We start from the raw sequence: 16,081 nt of genomic DNA, 5'->3' as shown, positions 1-16,081 counted from the left end.
CCACATGACAGACCCAGCGGCTGCCCAGTGAAAGAGAACAAGATATTTCCTTCACCCCGCACCCCCAACGTGCCGCAGCCACCAGTAAACCGAGTTACCTTTCCCTCACGACACAGGCCTGACCCCCGTTCTCCCTGCATCCCGAGGGAGAAGAGCCAGCCCTTACTTCAGAAGGCGACCACACCACGACCCGCGCCCCCGGTGCAGCGGTACAAATCCCTGCTATAAAGGTTCTTCCTCCAGCGTTTTTAACAGACCGGTGCCACCACTCCCTTCCCTGCACGCACCCCCACGGCCCCACTCCTGCGCCCGTGCAGCCCGACCCTTCCCCCCCCCGCCTCCCCACACGCTCCCACAGCCGCCGCCGCCCCCTCCCCGCACACACAGCCCCGGGCCGGCCTCTCCCGGTGCAGGGGGCGCAGCCCGGCCCGGCTCTCCCGCAGCTTCCCCTTTCCCCCGGCGGCAGGCGCCTCCCCAGCACCCGCTCGCTGCGGCGGCTGCCGGCTCGCCCCCCCCCACCCGGCGGAGGAGCCCCTCGGGGCCGTAATGCCGCGCTCAGCGCCCCGCCGCGCCCCCCTCACCGACCTGTGGAGCCAGCCATCTTGTCCGAGCCCCCCCCCCCAGCACCGGGCCGGGCCTGCACGCCGCGCGCGTCACTTCCGCCTCGCGTGACACGTCACTTCCCGCACGGCTCGGCGGGCGGCTCCGCCCCCGGGAGGGTGGCTCTGCATGGAGGGGGCGGGGCTGCGGGGAAGGGGGCGGGGCTATGCTTGAGGGGGCGGGGCTACGGGGAAGCTCCCTTTGCTCCAAGCTGTCACGTGCTTCCCTGTAGGAGCTCACCTCTCACCCTTCCAGTCAAAAAGCAAAGCGGTCTCCCCTGAAATACAACCTCTGCTTAGTGCTTAGTCCAACAGATTAATGGCCCTCTAACCCAGAAAATGGTCATCAACAAGAGCCTGTCATAAGCTTTACTGTCAAACGCCGCAGAGCATCCCTTCTAAGAAAACCCAGAACTGCGCGTATGGATCGTAGCAAACAACGTGCTGCAATCGTGTGAAGTAAATGCCTTTCTACAGAGTCTACGCTTCTAAGCACAGATTCTACAGACAGCCCTCTTGCTGTAAACAGCAGTCTCCAGGGTTGGCAGAATAACGGTCCCCAGGCTCCAACCCATCGCCGGGGGAAGACCTTTTAAGTATTATTTGGAACAAAGTCATGAGAGAAGACAAATCAGGAATAATTATTCTCCCTTCCTCAGACTACACTACACTCAGACATTCGATAACTGCATCTTACAGGTCTAGTGCAAACGTTTTTCACAGAATGAATAATTAACTTGTGTAATTCATTTATAGCACAGTATGGTAAGAGGACAAAAGCCTATGTGAGCAGCAATAATAATACTAATCACACTGAATTGCCTTGTTTTTCTTTACACAAAATAGATCTATGCAACTACTGACTCAAATTGTGCAGATAGAGCCAGAGGAGTCAGTGCTCTGGAACGGACACTGGGCTCTGGAAACTACTTACGCCATCATCAGGTAATTTCCTCCCACAGGTCCTGCTTCTGGGAGCTTGGACCCTTATTTTTCTCAGCCCAGTAAATTCTTCACAAGACAGTGTATCTAAAAAGAAAATACATAAAACGCCTCATGGGATAAGAAAAAGCTCTTTTATTCATATCACAGTGCATTCACAAGCACTACATTATAGGGAGCTGTACATAAAGATAACGAGCACTCATTAGTCCAGAATTTACAGTCAGAAGCCATTGTTCTGCAAGTGACTGCAGACTGCGCCTGCCCCACTGAATTCTCTCATTTCATCAGTGCACAACTTGCGTCTGATTAGCTGAGAAGAGCAACATTACTCATCCTCTTTAAAAGCAGAGGAAGCATCAAGTATTACGCAGTAATAGGAGCACAGAAAACACAGAAGCAGTAATAATCACATAGAAAATCTCTACAGAATCTTATTCTAAGCAAACCGACATTTAAACCATTACCTGACCACAGAAAAGACCTCCTGAAGACCACAATGCTCTTCTCAGTGGGCTTCATTTTACCTGGCAGTCTTACAGTTGCATCTTTTCTCTCCAATATATGGGAAATATCAGAAAAATAAATTCACTTTCTATCCAATCCATCCAGAGGTTAACTACTTTCATATCATATCATAGGAGGATCTCTTGCACACCCATGCAGCACGCTATTTCCCCCTTCATTAACTTGAAGCCCAATTTGTAATTTTTGCTTCCTGATTTCCATTTATCTTAGGATGTGTACTTCGAAGATTCTGATAGCACTAATTCTCTGTAGGAAACTTTCTATAGGAAAGTTTCACTCTGTTTCCTCATGCTGCCTCAAACTGGAATTCCAAGCTGTTAAATATCTAAATGAGCTAGTAAGAAAATCAAATCAGACTAAAAAATATCTCATGACAACTTAAAACGTGTAAGTAGAGTCTTACAAATAAAATTTCCGTGGTATTTCACGGATGTGAAGCTTCATAATCAATGGATATAATTTTGTTACGGGAAATAATACATCGAATATTCTAACCCATTGTTTCTAATAGCTTACACAACAACAACAACAGTATTCCTCACAGGGAAAATACAAAATTTGTTTCATTATACACTAAACTGTATTATAAAAATATATTAATAATAAAATCATAAACCACATAATCATAAGCCAAAGTTTTCCAGGAACACTGTCACAAATCTCTCAATTTATTTTTCTCTGTAATTCATTCATGTTGTTTATTACTGCTTTGAAATGTCAGTAAGTTTTATTATTTTATGTAAGGAGTATTTTTCCTCCTATACATAACATAAAAACTTACCACTTTGACAAGTAAAACTAAAATACTGAAAACAACATGTCAACCTTTTTAGACTACAATTCAGTCTTTTTTTTTATTTTACACTTAGTTTTTCTGGTATAATGGTATTAATAGAAAGTATTTTTATGTACTGCACAAAGAATAAATACCAAAAAGAGGCACTGGAGAATGCGGGCATCGATCCCGCTACCTCTCGCATGCTAAGCGAGCGCTCTACCATTTGAGCTAATTCCCCACCTGGAAAAAAAACTTTGAAATGTCGACTTGTGTACTCCAGACTTGCTGATTACAACACAACCACTTCTGATTATACATTCGTTGTTTCTTGCCGAGTCATTCTTTCCACTCACCAGCAACTACCTGCAAGTGACAGCTGGAATCATGTGGTGCATCGTCCTGCATGTATGCTACCAGAATAATCTTAATTCAGTTCTGTTACAACACTAGCATTTGTTATTTAGCTGGTTTCATATATGAGGATCTCCAAAGTATTGACCTATATAAGGAAAAAGAAAAGTGTTATTATAAAAAACTTGTATTGAACAACTGTTCCAAATTCAACATGGAAACCCGAGGTCTTTCCAATTTTCAATGCATACACATGAAAAACCTGATCCAGGAAATGTTTAATGAGTGAAAAATATTACATAGCTGATTGAAATCGTTTTACTGTCTCAATATATACACATATTTATGTAAGGAAGCAAGAATAAATAAGGGAACAGACTGGATGGCGGTATTTTGGAAGCTCCCTAAGCGGTCCCTTTTCTAACAGGCTGTACAGCTTACAAAACAGGCAGGGTTGCCCTGCTCCTGCTACCTTCCCTTCCCCTCCTCCGGCATCCTCTGTAAGGAAAAGACACGGAACGTAATGATTTACCAGCTCTACCGGCACTTTTGAAAGAGAAAAAGAAAAAAATAAAATAATAATAATAATAATAAAAGACCAGCTTCACGCGTTCCTCGCCCCGGCGGTCAGGAAGCCGAGAAATTCAGACGCGGGCCGCGAGGCGGCAGCAGGGGCGAGGCGGCCTCCGGCCCTCAGGGCCCGGCCCTGTTTCCTCAGCAGCTCGTTCCCCCCCCCCCACACACCGTCCTCGGTGCCCCCCAGCGTCCCTGCCTTTCTCCCCTCTGCTGCTCTGGGCCTCCTCCTTTTCCACTCCCTCCCCCGAGGCCAGCAGGAGACGCGGAACCTAAAGCTGGGATGAGAGAGTCTGTCGGGAGGCTGCAGCAGAGGCACCTTGAGGTTGAGCTCATTGTCGCTGTGTTGCAGTTCTGTAACAAATTCCACCTGAATATAATTCATCATCACGGGTTTTTAGAGTTTAACCAAACCCAGGCTGCCTTCCACTTTACACTTCCTTATTGTTTTAACAACAGAAGTCTCCCCGGTATCTCTGAAATATAAGCTTGCTACAGTACTTAAAACGATGCACTTGACAAGAGAATTGAGACTCTGGTTCTCTGCAGGATGAGAAGAATTCACATTTTTTCCCTACTTTTGCATGCTAGTTACTGTACTTTTGCACTCTTGGCTGTAGGCCCCATGTACTGCTGCGTGTAAATGCACCTAAACTATATAGGCCATAACCCACCATAAGGTGACACCCTGTTGCTTAAACTTACGCTCTTCCACTTAAAGAGGCAAGGAGATTATTCTTGTGCTGCATTAGCATTATACCAGATCAATGAATTTTTTGCTAAGTTAAGTCGTGCTTCTCACTCCACAAAATATGACAACAGAAGAGAAGGCATTACTCACCCATCAAGCCTAAGTCAGGCTAAGGGGAAACCAAATCAGATGGCAAATGGATGCAACATTGCCACCTGACTGGTTTCTACCTGGCCTGCCTGGTTTTCATGTTGTCTGACTGGCTTCTGATGACAACAAATGGGCTGGCTTATGTACATCAGCACTAACACGATGGATTGCTTGGATTGCAATTCAGTTGTTTCTGGAGCTGCATTCTTAGACAAGTGGCAACAGAAAGCCGGAATAATTGAAAGTAATTCACTCTATTCTGTATAGCAGTATTTGCTTGGTGCTTGAAAAGCTTTAGTGCTGATCTGCTACAGATTTCATGAGTGTGCCAGCCACAAGAAAATGGCACGTGGAACAAAGAATAATGGTATTTGGAAAGGATATAGTTAGCTGTCAGCTCTCTAATACTATGAACGGTTCTAGTGAGAATAGGAATTAGAAATAAAGCTGTTGTGAAATTGTGCCTGTTTTTAAATTCAAGCTGTGTTACAGGCATTTTTTAAAAATACTAACACTAGTCCAGCCAGAGTTAAATACCATTCTTGTTTTGTTGTTGTTGTTTTGGTTTGGTTGTTGGGGGGTATGAATGTTTGTGTGTCATTTCTGAATGCTTGTAGGAAGTTTCAAGATTAACTATCATATTAAATTGATGTATCTGTAGCTCTTGTGAAGTAAGGAGGTATTTTTTCAATATAAATAATTCATTTTTCTAAGCCAGCTGCTACAACATGCAAAGAAGATTCAGCACATTTTCTGCACTCAAAACACTAGAGGGAAAACATAATAGCTTTTGGTATCAGCAACTCCTCTTTCTTGTGAGCGTTAATTAAAATAATTAATCAACTACTGTGAACACAAAGCTTGAGTAGGCCATTGGAAGGCACTAAATTAGACATCAGTGAAAAAAGTGAAGTCTGGATACTTACAAGGAAAACTACAAAAGCTGCATCTGTGTTTCTCACCTGGGGAAGCTTTCTTACAGCAAATGTTTCACTGGCAGTAGCAACTGTGATATAAAATCCCGCAGAAGTAAGGTGTGTGTTTTTCATGTGACCTTATTTATGCAAATTCAGTCACCTTTAGGACTCTCATATGGGCCTAGGAGTACCTTAATCATCTGTAGGAATTTTGAGTGAGGTAGCTAACCAACATTAATTATTCCATGGTAAAGGCCAATCATCTTTAGTGGTTATGACAAAGATCATAGTTGGACCAGACATTCCTGAGTAACCAGAAGACGGTATTGTTATTCTGAGGTAATGGAGAAAAACACAACATAACTTGTATTTATCTTTATCTCTTGAAAAGATTAACCTTTCATGATGTGAAGTTCTTTAGAGATGATTACAATCAATTCAAATGCTGCTATAATCTTAAGTGACTGGTAAACAATTCAAAGGCTGCATTGATCTTGTTTAAGTGGTACTATACACCATTAACATTATTTCAGAACCTTTTATTTGAGAAGTGTTGAAGTAGCTGTAATTTTACTAACAATATTTAGCCAAAGGAGGGCTCATGAGCTACAGAAAGGCATGAGCTTTTGTCATCAGAAAACTACCAGGGTTCTTGCCTAAAGAAAATTTTGAGTTCCTTGTTTCTCCTTCATTATTTTTTTTAAGGAAAACAATATTTAGCAATATGCAAAAACAGTAAAGTTACAAATGCACAACAGATGGGCTACTGCCAAAATTTTCAGACTCCAAGGAACTGAGACAGATGGGAGCAAGCTGGAGCAGCTAAACCTACATAATTTCAGCAGCTGTGCTGGAAGGAGAGCTCAACGGTGGGTTTTCCCATCCTCTTGAAAAATGGCCTTTGCTTGCTAGCAGTTAATCTGATGTCTGGTGTTGACACTTGAGAGATCAACTCTTTTTTTCTGTAGAACAGGGTAAGTTTTTACAGCGTACAAACCAGCCTTATGTTTTATAGTATCTTTAAGAAAGAAAAAAAAAAAAATGAGAGAAAGATATATATCTAAATAATTTAAAGAGTCACACCCTCAAGTGCCATCAATGTGGTTGTGAGGTAACAATTCCATCCTCCTTAAACACAGATCAATATACATATTTTTAAATTACTTTTTCCAACCTCCACCCTCACTGCCTAAGAAAATGCATGAACATAAGTCTAATTACAAGATTACATATTCATAATAATACATATTCATAGTATAATTTACAAAAAGGCATTTTAGTATATTTAAAGGTCTATACACTCAGCTGTTGTTTTTGCTACTTATGGGCACCACATGTGAGAAATCTAGGGCAAAATCTGCTCTTGCCAACACTGCCTTCCCCATCCCTGGAAGATCCAGTAGGCAGCTGTAACAGTGGGCTCTTTGGGAGGGAAAATGAGGGCTGGATGCCGTGAAATGCCCTCACCATACAGGCGAGGCTGTACTTTCGAAGACTTACCTACTGCCCCTCTGATAAAATCGGGAGCTAGGATGTGTCTCTCTGTGCTTTTGATGGCAGTCCTCACCTCCCAAGTGTTTTGTCACCTCACGTGAGGAAAAAAACAAACAAACAAAAAAAAATCATGGTGTGGGAGGGAATATGATGCTGGTAGGGTGCTGTCACAGAAGGTTCCAGCACAGGGTGGAGTCCTGGTAGCTTCTGAGGGCGGGAGGAGAAGAGCCCTCAGGTCTGGGCTTGGTGTCAGCCTGAGCAACCCTCGAAGGAGAAGAGGTTTGTCTGTAGTCTTTTCCTCTAAGAAAACTGTTTTTTCACAGCATGGTGTTTCTGGGGTTAGGGCATGCTGACTTTGAGGAGGGGGTGCAGGTAAGTGCTCTCAGTCTCGCAGTGTCAGTAGGGTAGTGCTGGGGGGGAGGTTCTTCTGTGGCACTGCCATGGCTTGGGCTCCAGCTCTCCTGGGGCTGCTTCCAACACCAATCTTGTGTCATGTTAGTAAAGGTCTAATAGCTGTTGTTTGCTTTCTCTTCTGATGCTGCACAGCCTAACTTTGCTCAGCGTATGGTTGAGACTAAGAAAGGTAGAAGGATCAAGTCAGGGGATAATGTGGGTTGAAGAAAGTTCTAAAATGGCTGCTATCTTCAACTTACTGTCTTTTTAATTGAGTTTGTTTGTGATGTTTTTGTGCTATGCATGTGTTTTCAGTGTACTGGAAGTAAGTAACTTCATCAGTGCATGCAGCTCTTCTACTGACAGGTCTAATTTCTGTATTTTGATTCTACATTAACTATATAGTGGTGTATGAAAATGCAAGAGCTTGTCTTTGTTAAATTGTTTATCTAAGAAATCAGATGCTGAATATGCACTGAACAGCAGCAAGTTCTGTGTACCTTAAACCTTCTAATCTTTGAACGCTGTGGCCAAATTTTTCAATCATTCAATATAACCAGTTCTTTCTGTCTTTTTCTCATTTGGTTTGTTCGCTGGGATTATTCTACTTAAACTTACTTTATTATTCTGGAGAAATATGATTGTATATAAGCAAGGAAAACGAGATCATAAGTTCTCATCCAATGTAAACATGTCAGCGGAAAAAAAAAATGAAAAGAAAAATAGAAAAAGCATGATTTTTTTTTCTTAAGGTTGTTTGGCAGAAATACAGAACCTCTGTAAAAGAAATTGCCAAGATGTAAAGAAAGCGTTCTGGGAGAGGAAAAAAGGGGCAAGGTGGCAGGAAACAGGTTGCATTCTTGTATTCTTGCTTATTATAAAGCCTAGAGCCTATTGGTGTAGGGAATGTGGTGGAGGGAGTGTCTCAAGTTCAGGTGGTAGAAGAGATTAAATAATATATTATTTTCTTTAATATATATATTAAAGAAAATTGCCAGAACCGGTGTGTGCAGTTGAGTTGTAAGCCTGAGCGGGCTTCTGAGCCTGTGTGGGCTTCCCTTAACTAAGCTGTGCTTTACCATTCAGAAGGAGGCATAATGTAACCAAGTTCCTGCCTGGGCTGCGTGCAGACAGGGCTAATAATAATAATAATAAAAAAAAAAAGAGTAGAAGGGTACTGGCTGTTGGCTTACAACACAGGTATTTTTAAGTCTTGATTGATTGTTACTCAGAAAAAATACTAAAAAAAAAAATGAAAAACTGTAAAGTTTACTGGGCTTTTTTTTTTTTTCTTTAATTGCTTTGAAATAGTTAATAAAATGCTTAGAGCTACATATTCCTGTCTGTTGGAGAATCATGCTATTTTGTGAGGGATTTTAGATCATCTATTTTTGTCAATCATATGGCGAGCAGAAGGCATTCTGGCTAAAACAAGGAAAAAATATTGAGGGGAATTTCTAGTAATCAAGCCAACTAATGTAGAGCTATTTTGTTTCTTTACTCTTCTGAAATGTACAGTGCCATGACTGGCATAAATCTAAGTCACTTCTGAAAGTGGGTCTTACGTCACTCTGGTGCTCTATAATCTTCTCGTCATAACGAAATGCTGTGTTTTTAGGTACTGTGTGACTAAGCAAAGCAACTTCTGGATCTTCCAGAGCTTTTTTTTTTTCACAGAAATAGGAGTGGTCGCATGAAAACATCATAGGGTAGAAGTACCAGCAAGCTTTCTTACTTCTCCAGACCTATTGACCACTGGGCTGTCTGTCAGACAGCTTCAGGAATGTCTATGGTAGCTGCAAATAATTGCAGCTGTAACAACATAATTATTTTCTACAAATTAACTTCAGGTGCTTCTTTCTAAGCTGATTAAGTTTTAATCTCGGAGAAAAAAAAAAAAATTCCCAAACCAGCTGTTTCAATCAGACTGAGGGAGGGAGGAAGTAACAAGATAATGAAGTTTGTTAATGGGAGAAGTGAGTATGTGTTGGACATCTGGCACAGGGATTTGTGGTTAAACCACTGGTCCTCATCAGGCAGAGAGAGAATGGGGATCCTGGATGCTGCAAAAGCATTTTTCTTTTTCAGAAAGTGAGGTTAATGCTAGTGACATATAACTAAGGGGAGCGTTGGCTGGTGAATTGTAGCTCTTCTTTGTCTGGTCAGTGATAAGTAGCATCTTGCTTCTTTACCTCTTTGGTTCTCCTGCCTTCTCTAGAGGATTCTGTTTGCTCTTTTTGTTATGATATTTAATTAACTATTACTAAAATAATATTCCCAGAATACCTTTGGCTTTAAAAAACAAACAAAACCTGTATTTGTCTTAAACTGTCACTTTACCTGAGAAGTGGATGTTTGCAACTTTAGGTCTACCTGGGCTTCTCTTGGTTAAGGTGTCTAGAGACGCATGCTGTGTCTTCTGAAGTAGCGTGTATCCTAAACCCTGTCATGCTGTGATGTTCCTAAAATCTGTTAGCAACATACAACTTCTGTGGGTATGGTACTCGGAAACTACGGATAGCATGATGGATATTGGGCAAAGAAGAAGGAAGGAACTTTGTCGCTAAAGGATGGTCTATTTGACTTGTCCAAAACAGCTGAATATTCAGGAGGAGGAAAAAAAAATAAAATAAAAATGTCATTCATAAAATTTTTAACATTGCCAGTGGAACTTTCGAGAAAAGTAAGGAGAGTGTTTTATATTAAAGTATCTCCACAGAACATCCCCGTACTTTCTGGAGTTAGTACTTTAAACCATTTCATAGATATGTAAACCACTAATACAAATGTAAACATGAGATGCTTTGCTTTAAATGTTTATCTGTGAACTACTTGTTTTTTGAGATTCCCCTTTTTGAGATTCCAAGTCCCGATGCCACAATACTGTGCTTAAAAAAAAAAAAAAAGTTTAATATTTTTCAAAATCAGATTTCAATTGGAAGAGCAGGACCACAAGGAACTTAATTCTCAAGGTTGAACAGGTGACAGTCAGTCTGCAGGAAGTGGCATATGAGTAGTTGCTTCTGTGTTAAAGTTAGTATGGTCAGAGTACCAAATACTTCAAACACTGAATATTTTTAAAGGGTTTTAACCAAGTTAATTGCCTTTCCATTACTGCCTGCTTTTTCTTTTTATCCGTTTCAGTGTCACTTTCTGACTGCCTAACAAGCAAGTAGTTGGTCAGTGGTTAATAACACACATGGGTTTGGGCAGTGGCCAGCGCTCTGAAGCAGCAGCTGTTTGGGCAAATTTATTCCTTATGGCTTCGACCCTCCAAGCTGAGTGACAGGATATAGAGATTGTGTACATAAGAGGCAAAAACCCATGGAACATGTTGATGCTTGATCATTGTGGCAATGAGATAGTCAGTCACAACAGGTTAATGAATCTGAGTGTTCCAGATCTGTGCTTGTTTTATTTCTAAGTTATATCAGAATCATAAATGGTTTTATTGTCACTTTCAGAGAGAAGACTCTAGTAGTTGACTTGAAATAACAGAAAATGTTAAAGACCCTTTTTTTTCTTTTCTCTGTGTTTTCTGACTGATCCTGCAGAGCTGAAACCAAAGCACTGGACAGAACTTTCCGTGCTGTTCCATTGCAGCCATGATTTTATTACTAATATTTTTTACTTTTTAATTATGTGTGTCTGATTTTTATATGTATATGTGAGCGTGCTTGTGTATCTGGTAATGCAGTCACCCCTTACGAGCTCCCACAAGAGAGGCAGGTAACAGGAACTATTATTTTTTTTCTCAAATGCTTTGTTTGCCTGGGAGCTTCTTCTGTTTTTGTCCCTTGTGTAACTTGGGCCCTGAGCTCCACTGCCACAAGAGCAACTGAAAAATCTGCCATTATATCCTGCAGTCGTGTCTGTTACGTTGTGAAATGTGGAAGTGGGTAAAGGCGCTCGGCTGATGATCTTCCACTTAGGGTTTGAGGATTCTGCCTCTGAGCAGGCAGAATTGCTTGGTGTGAACATAAAGCTACAGTTCCTTAGAAGGACACCCCTTATGTTACCCAGATGCACTCAGCTGAACAAAACTGTTGCTCAGCCAAAGTTTCTTGCTAGGCCACATTCCCCCCGAGGCTGTCAAGACCAGTTTCTTAAAGCTCAGACCTCAGCCTTTCGTCATTCCACTGGGAAGCCGTGGCCTGTTATCCCCCACCGCAGGTGCTGGTAGGAGGTAAGAGATGGGGCGGCGGGCTCTGACAGGAGTGCTGTTCGGGTGGGAAGCCCGGGTGAGTTTGGGCGGCCGGCTCTGCCGCTCCGTGGGGCAGCAGGTCGGTGTGGCTGGGTACATAGCGAGCCCGGGCGGGCCCTGGCGGCCAGGGGGAATTAGCTCAAATGGTAGAGCGCTCGCTTAGCATGCGAGAGGTAGCGGGATCGACGCCCGCATTCTCCACTCTTTTCAACGGCCGCCCGCCGTGTTTCACACACCTCAAGATTTTCTTCCAGAAAGCCCTCAAGTTGCTGAAAGAAAATATCCGCTTATCGCCGTGAGGAAACGTTATCCGATTTTTTCTGTTACCAGTCGAAATGTTTTTCTTTTCTGCTTTGGGAGAGAGGTTTGTAAACTTCCGTTCTCTCTAAAATTATGGGGGATGCCGTCCACAGGCACGCAAAAAATACGTCCCTATTGACGGGTTTTAAAGAGTGAAACAAAACCACCCTGACACACGGTCAGGGTCTCTTCTCATCACGGTCTCTTCTGCTTTTTGGCCACGATTCAGTTTTTGTACCTTATGATGTTGTAGGGCTGCTTAAAATTTAGGTGCGTTTTTCCAAAGCAGTTTTTTAAGGATTAAAATAAATCAGTTTAGTAAGCATGTGCACAGTGTTAACGATGTAAGCTATTAATGTTGATCAAAGTGCCTTTTTAAAGTGCGAATTGTTTTCTTATAAAGGGTTGAGGAAGAAGTTGAATGAATTGTGAGAGGATTGAAAGAGTCAATGGAAGCGGTTGGAGGCAGAGAGGAATGTGAGCTAACCTGCCAAGTAAGCTAATTTTGGAAAATTGACTTGTAAAATATAATGCATGGTTAATGTCACTTGAAACTATGTTAGGAAGATGTGTGCCCTGTCAATCCTAGATACAGCAGGTGAGAGGAAGCTGGAGAGATGGTGATTCTACAGTGAGCTGAGGAGATTATATATATATATATAATCTGTATGTATGTATACACAGTGCATACTGCTGTGTTTCCTTATAGGCAATTTCTCTAACTTTTCATATGACTAAAAAAATAGACCCACTAAAAGTCAATGTAATAGCCAGAAGTGAACTTTATTTCCGGAGTTACAGAACGTACTAATTTTTTTCAGAGTTGACCAGTGTCACCTGCTAACTGAGACTTCTTCACGTTCAATTTGCCTCGTGAAATGGTGTCTGTTACCAGATAAAGACTTTCTTTCAGCAACTCGAGGGCTTTCTGGAAGAAAATCTTGAGGTGTGTGCAACGCGGCGGGCGGCCGTTGAAAAGAGTGGAGAATGCGGGCATCGATCCCGCTACCTCTCGCATGCTAAGCGAGCGCTCTACCATTTGAGCTAATTCCCCTTCGCTACTCCAGTGCAAAGTGGCCGCACTTGTGCAGAATCGTTCCTCGGCTGCCCTCGTTGCTCCTCTTTGCTGGGCTGGGCTGCTTATCCGGGAGCGCTGAATCGTCGGGGTACTTCTGCGGAAAGCCTGGTAGCTTAAAAGTAAGAACACTCATCCAACCCACGAGAAGCCGTGGTGCTGATGCACTTTCTGGTTCTTTAATTTGATAAAGTTGTACTTGAGCAAAGGGACTTGTAAATCTAGAAAGTACACTGTTAGTCACTGAATGGCAACGTTGTTTTTCTTCCTTGCGTTTTTCAAGTCTTACTTTCTTTTCCAACTTTATTTTCAGTTAGTATTCTAATTAGCTCTATGTAAATGATAAATATAATGGTTTAAATACTCATTCTTATCATAATTTGTGGAAATAAAGTACTTGTTTTTCTCATATCTTCCTAAAGTATATTCTAGGTATACCTACCTTTTTGTATTGACTTTGATTCACATAAATAGTTTTGCATCTTAAATATATGGGGTCATTAAAAAAATCAGAAATATAAAAAGCCAAGCGTGGCCAACCAACAAATCCCTTGGTAAGTTATTTAGGAAAAAGGCTGCTATGGTTTTGTGAGAGGCTGCAGAGGTAAAATACAATGCGAAGTCTGCTCATAAAGATCATGCACTCTTAATACTAAATCAAGTCTTATTTTGCAGTAAGAAGTACTTTGGCAAAACTCTGTTTCCAGGTTGTTAAATCAAGGAGTGCTTCTTAGATTTAAAGAATAAAAACAAAGTTTACAATGAGCAATGGTATGTCAGTGTAACCAAAGACAACAGTGGCAATGAAAATTATATAATACAAGATTTCTCACTTGCAGTTTAAATGCAGAGAAGTTGGTTCTGCTAGTAAAGTAAAATATGCAGTAATCCAACAGTGCATGCTCTGTCAGTTGTCTCTAATGGCTTTAGCTTACTGACAGCATCCAGTCAGAAGAAAAAAAATTATGAAATTAAATATCAGCTAGTTACAACTTGTGTAAAGTAAGATAGACTTAAAGGCTTAAAAACTAGCACAGTACAGATTCAGGATGAGATGCAGAACTGGAACTGCTTTAGTATCACTGCAAATCCTCTCCTATAACTTATACTCTCCTACACTTCCTCAGTATCTACACAATAATAGATAAAGATTTGTTCTTACAGCTCCTTGCAGTACCTTCTAACTGACTATATCGACGTCGCTGGAGTAAACTGTAAAACAAACGTGCAGAAGTGGTTTGAGTCCTTCCCACAGGCACATCTCAGGCTGGGTGATTGCCCACTGCACGTCTGCAGCTGCGATCTTTCCCATGTGGAATCTCACAAGGCTCGGCTCCTTGTGCATTTTTTTATCTACCCTGTGCCACCTGAGTCCGTTTAAAAACAGCAGATGACCTCTCCCTACTTTGCATCAGCAAATCTCACTGCCACCACTGAAATGGCGAACGCTTGGAAAAGCCAGCTCGTAGTTTATTTGATGCCTAAGTCAGATAAGGGTGAGGGAAGACCTCTGCAATAGTACTATTTCCATTCATTAAAAATGTGTATTTCATTTTGAAAGTCCATTGTCTTGTGATCTTGATTTATTATGATTGCCAAGTTTTCATGTAAGAAGACGAGTAACACTTTGTAACTTCTCCTTTAGGTTGGGAGAATTTCCTTACCTACATTGCTGCAAATAAGCTGACCTTTTTAATTCCTTTTTTTTCTTCTCTATCCTGTATTTCAGCTGAGAAGGCTTTGTGTATGCATACTATGATTTAGCACAGATCACTTTCAATGCCTCTGCTTGGCAACACAAACATAACCTGATACAAACTCGTATTACCAGCTTCGACTTTCACTTTCTAGGTGCCTCCAGGTAAATGCGAGTTTTGCATCATTTTTAAGCTGCTCCATTGCGCTGTCTGTGATGTTACTTCCCTCAACGCAGAACTAGCTGCCTCATCAAAAAAAGGTAAATCTAGTGCGAGTGGGTGGAACCAACAGGCTGTAGGCCCTGAGTTTGTCACGTAAAGGAGCATGAAGTTCCTTTGCATGTGACTGTGAGAGTTTATAGGGAGATTGTTTGGCTTCTAACTCAAACTTACTGTCTTTTGGAACTTCTCCCTCATTCCTTCTCTTGACTTTCCCTCAAGTAAACCTTGAAACTTAGGAAGAACTTGAGGAAAACTTGAAACATAGGGAAGGGTTGATTGGTAAGCTGCACCTCTGTATGTCTGTACCACAGCTAGTAGAAAGAAGTAAAAGAAGGGTGCTACCTGTTTTCTTTGTTTTTACAAGGCTTCTCAAGGAAAGCTTTCTTTTTCTTTATTGTTTTTTCCTGGAGAGTGTTGTCATTTACATACATGTACACATGAGAAGAAAAATATCACTGCATCAGTTTGTGCATCATGTCAGTGATAAGTGTGGTAGAAAACCTCCTCAAACAATAACAAGTAAATAGTACTATTTCCCCCTTACATAGATGCCTTATAGAGTGAACATTACAGGGAGAAGGAACATGCATCTACAGTTGAGTGAAGCAAAAAGTGCTATGTATGTTTTACTGTGGATAAAACATGTAGATCTGTTATGAATATTAATTACATGAGTCTGCCGTGTTCTATACTCAGACGTATGAACACACAAATGTTTCCTGCAAGATGCAGTAATGTTTTCTGCAGTTTCCCATCACAATAACTATTTTACTCATTCTGTTTTACTCCATAAATATACTCTTTAATATTACAGACTTAAACTTTGAGTTTGAGCCATTGACGTGGAGTGAATTTTTTGTTAATTATTGTCTAGCAAGATGTCAGTTATTCCAAGGAATAAAATCTTCCCTCCTTTGCTTCCTGCTCTGCCCTTCACAGAAGCAGAAGCCACCTCACTTGCCCTAAAATTCTGTATTTCTTTTGTATTGTGCTTCCTTAATTATCCCTGCCATCTCAGAGCCGGGGGGGGGGGGAAGAACAGACAAGCTCAGGGTCAAATGGTGGCAAGAGCTCTCAACAGCTCCCTTGGGGATAACAGAGCAGTCACTGAAGAGGCTGTTTGCATTAGCGACTACTAAAATCTGTGGTTGCAGGCTAAAATAGCAT

The 16,081-nt window shown here is 41.6% G+C and overlaps 1 protein-coding gene, 1 long non-coding RNA gene and 3 other non-coding genes across 5 annotated transcripts in view; 1 reads left to right on the top strand and 4 right to left on the bottom strand.

The window, feature by feature from the left end:
- UBE2V2 (ubiquitin conjugating enzyme E2 V2) overlaps positions 1 to 681 on the bottom strand; it is a 31,493-nt gene extending 30,812 nt beyond the window's left edge. Inside the window, exon 1 of the mRNA XM_035317959.1 lies at positions 586 to 681. Within this exon, the coding sequence (XP_035173850.1) occupies positions 586 to 601 (16 nt within the window). The 5' untranslated portion in view covers positions 602 to 681. The remainder of the gene's footprint in view (positions 1 to 585) is intronic.
- Positions 682 to 1,664: 983 nt separating this feature from the next.
- Positions 1,665 to 5,632, bottom strand: LOC118163047. The gene is made up of 3 exons (XR_004748813.1): positions 5,575 to 5,632; positions 3,201 to 3,346; positions 1,665 to 2,370 (listed from the first exon to the last, which is right to left on the bottom strand). It is a non-coding gene; the product is annotated as an uncharacterized LOC118163047 (long non-coding RNA).
- TRNAA-AGC lies at positions 3,013 to 3,085 on the bottom strand. The gene has a single exon. It is a non-coding gene; the product is annotated as a tRNA-Ala (tRNA).
- A 6,116-nt stretch (positions 5,633 to 11,748) lies between the features above and the next one.
- On the top strand, positions 11,749 to 11,821 carry TRNAA-AGC. The gene has a single exon. It is a non-coding gene; the product is annotated as a tRNA-Ala (tRNA).
- A 1,080-nt stretch (positions 11,822 to 12,901) lies between these two features.
- TRNAA-AGC lies at positions 12,902 to 12,974 on the bottom strand. The gene has a single exon. It is a non-coding gene; the product is annotated as a tRNA-Ala (tRNA).
- Between the last annotated feature and the right edge of the window lie 3,107 nt (positions 12,975 to 16,081).

The sequence above is a fragment of the Oxyura jamaicensis genome, chromosome 2 (assembly GCF_011077185.1).
Source record: "Oxyura jamaicensis isolate SHBP4307 breed ruddy duck chromosome 2, BPBGC_Ojam_1.0, whole genome shotgun sequence".
Taxonomy (NCBI): domain Eukaryota; kingdom Metazoa; phylum Chordata; class Aves; order Anseriformes; family Anatidae; genus Oxyura; species Oxyura jamaicensis.
The sequence above is the reverse complement of the archived record's forward strand: the minus strand, read 5'-3'. Positions and strand labels throughout refer to the sequence as shown.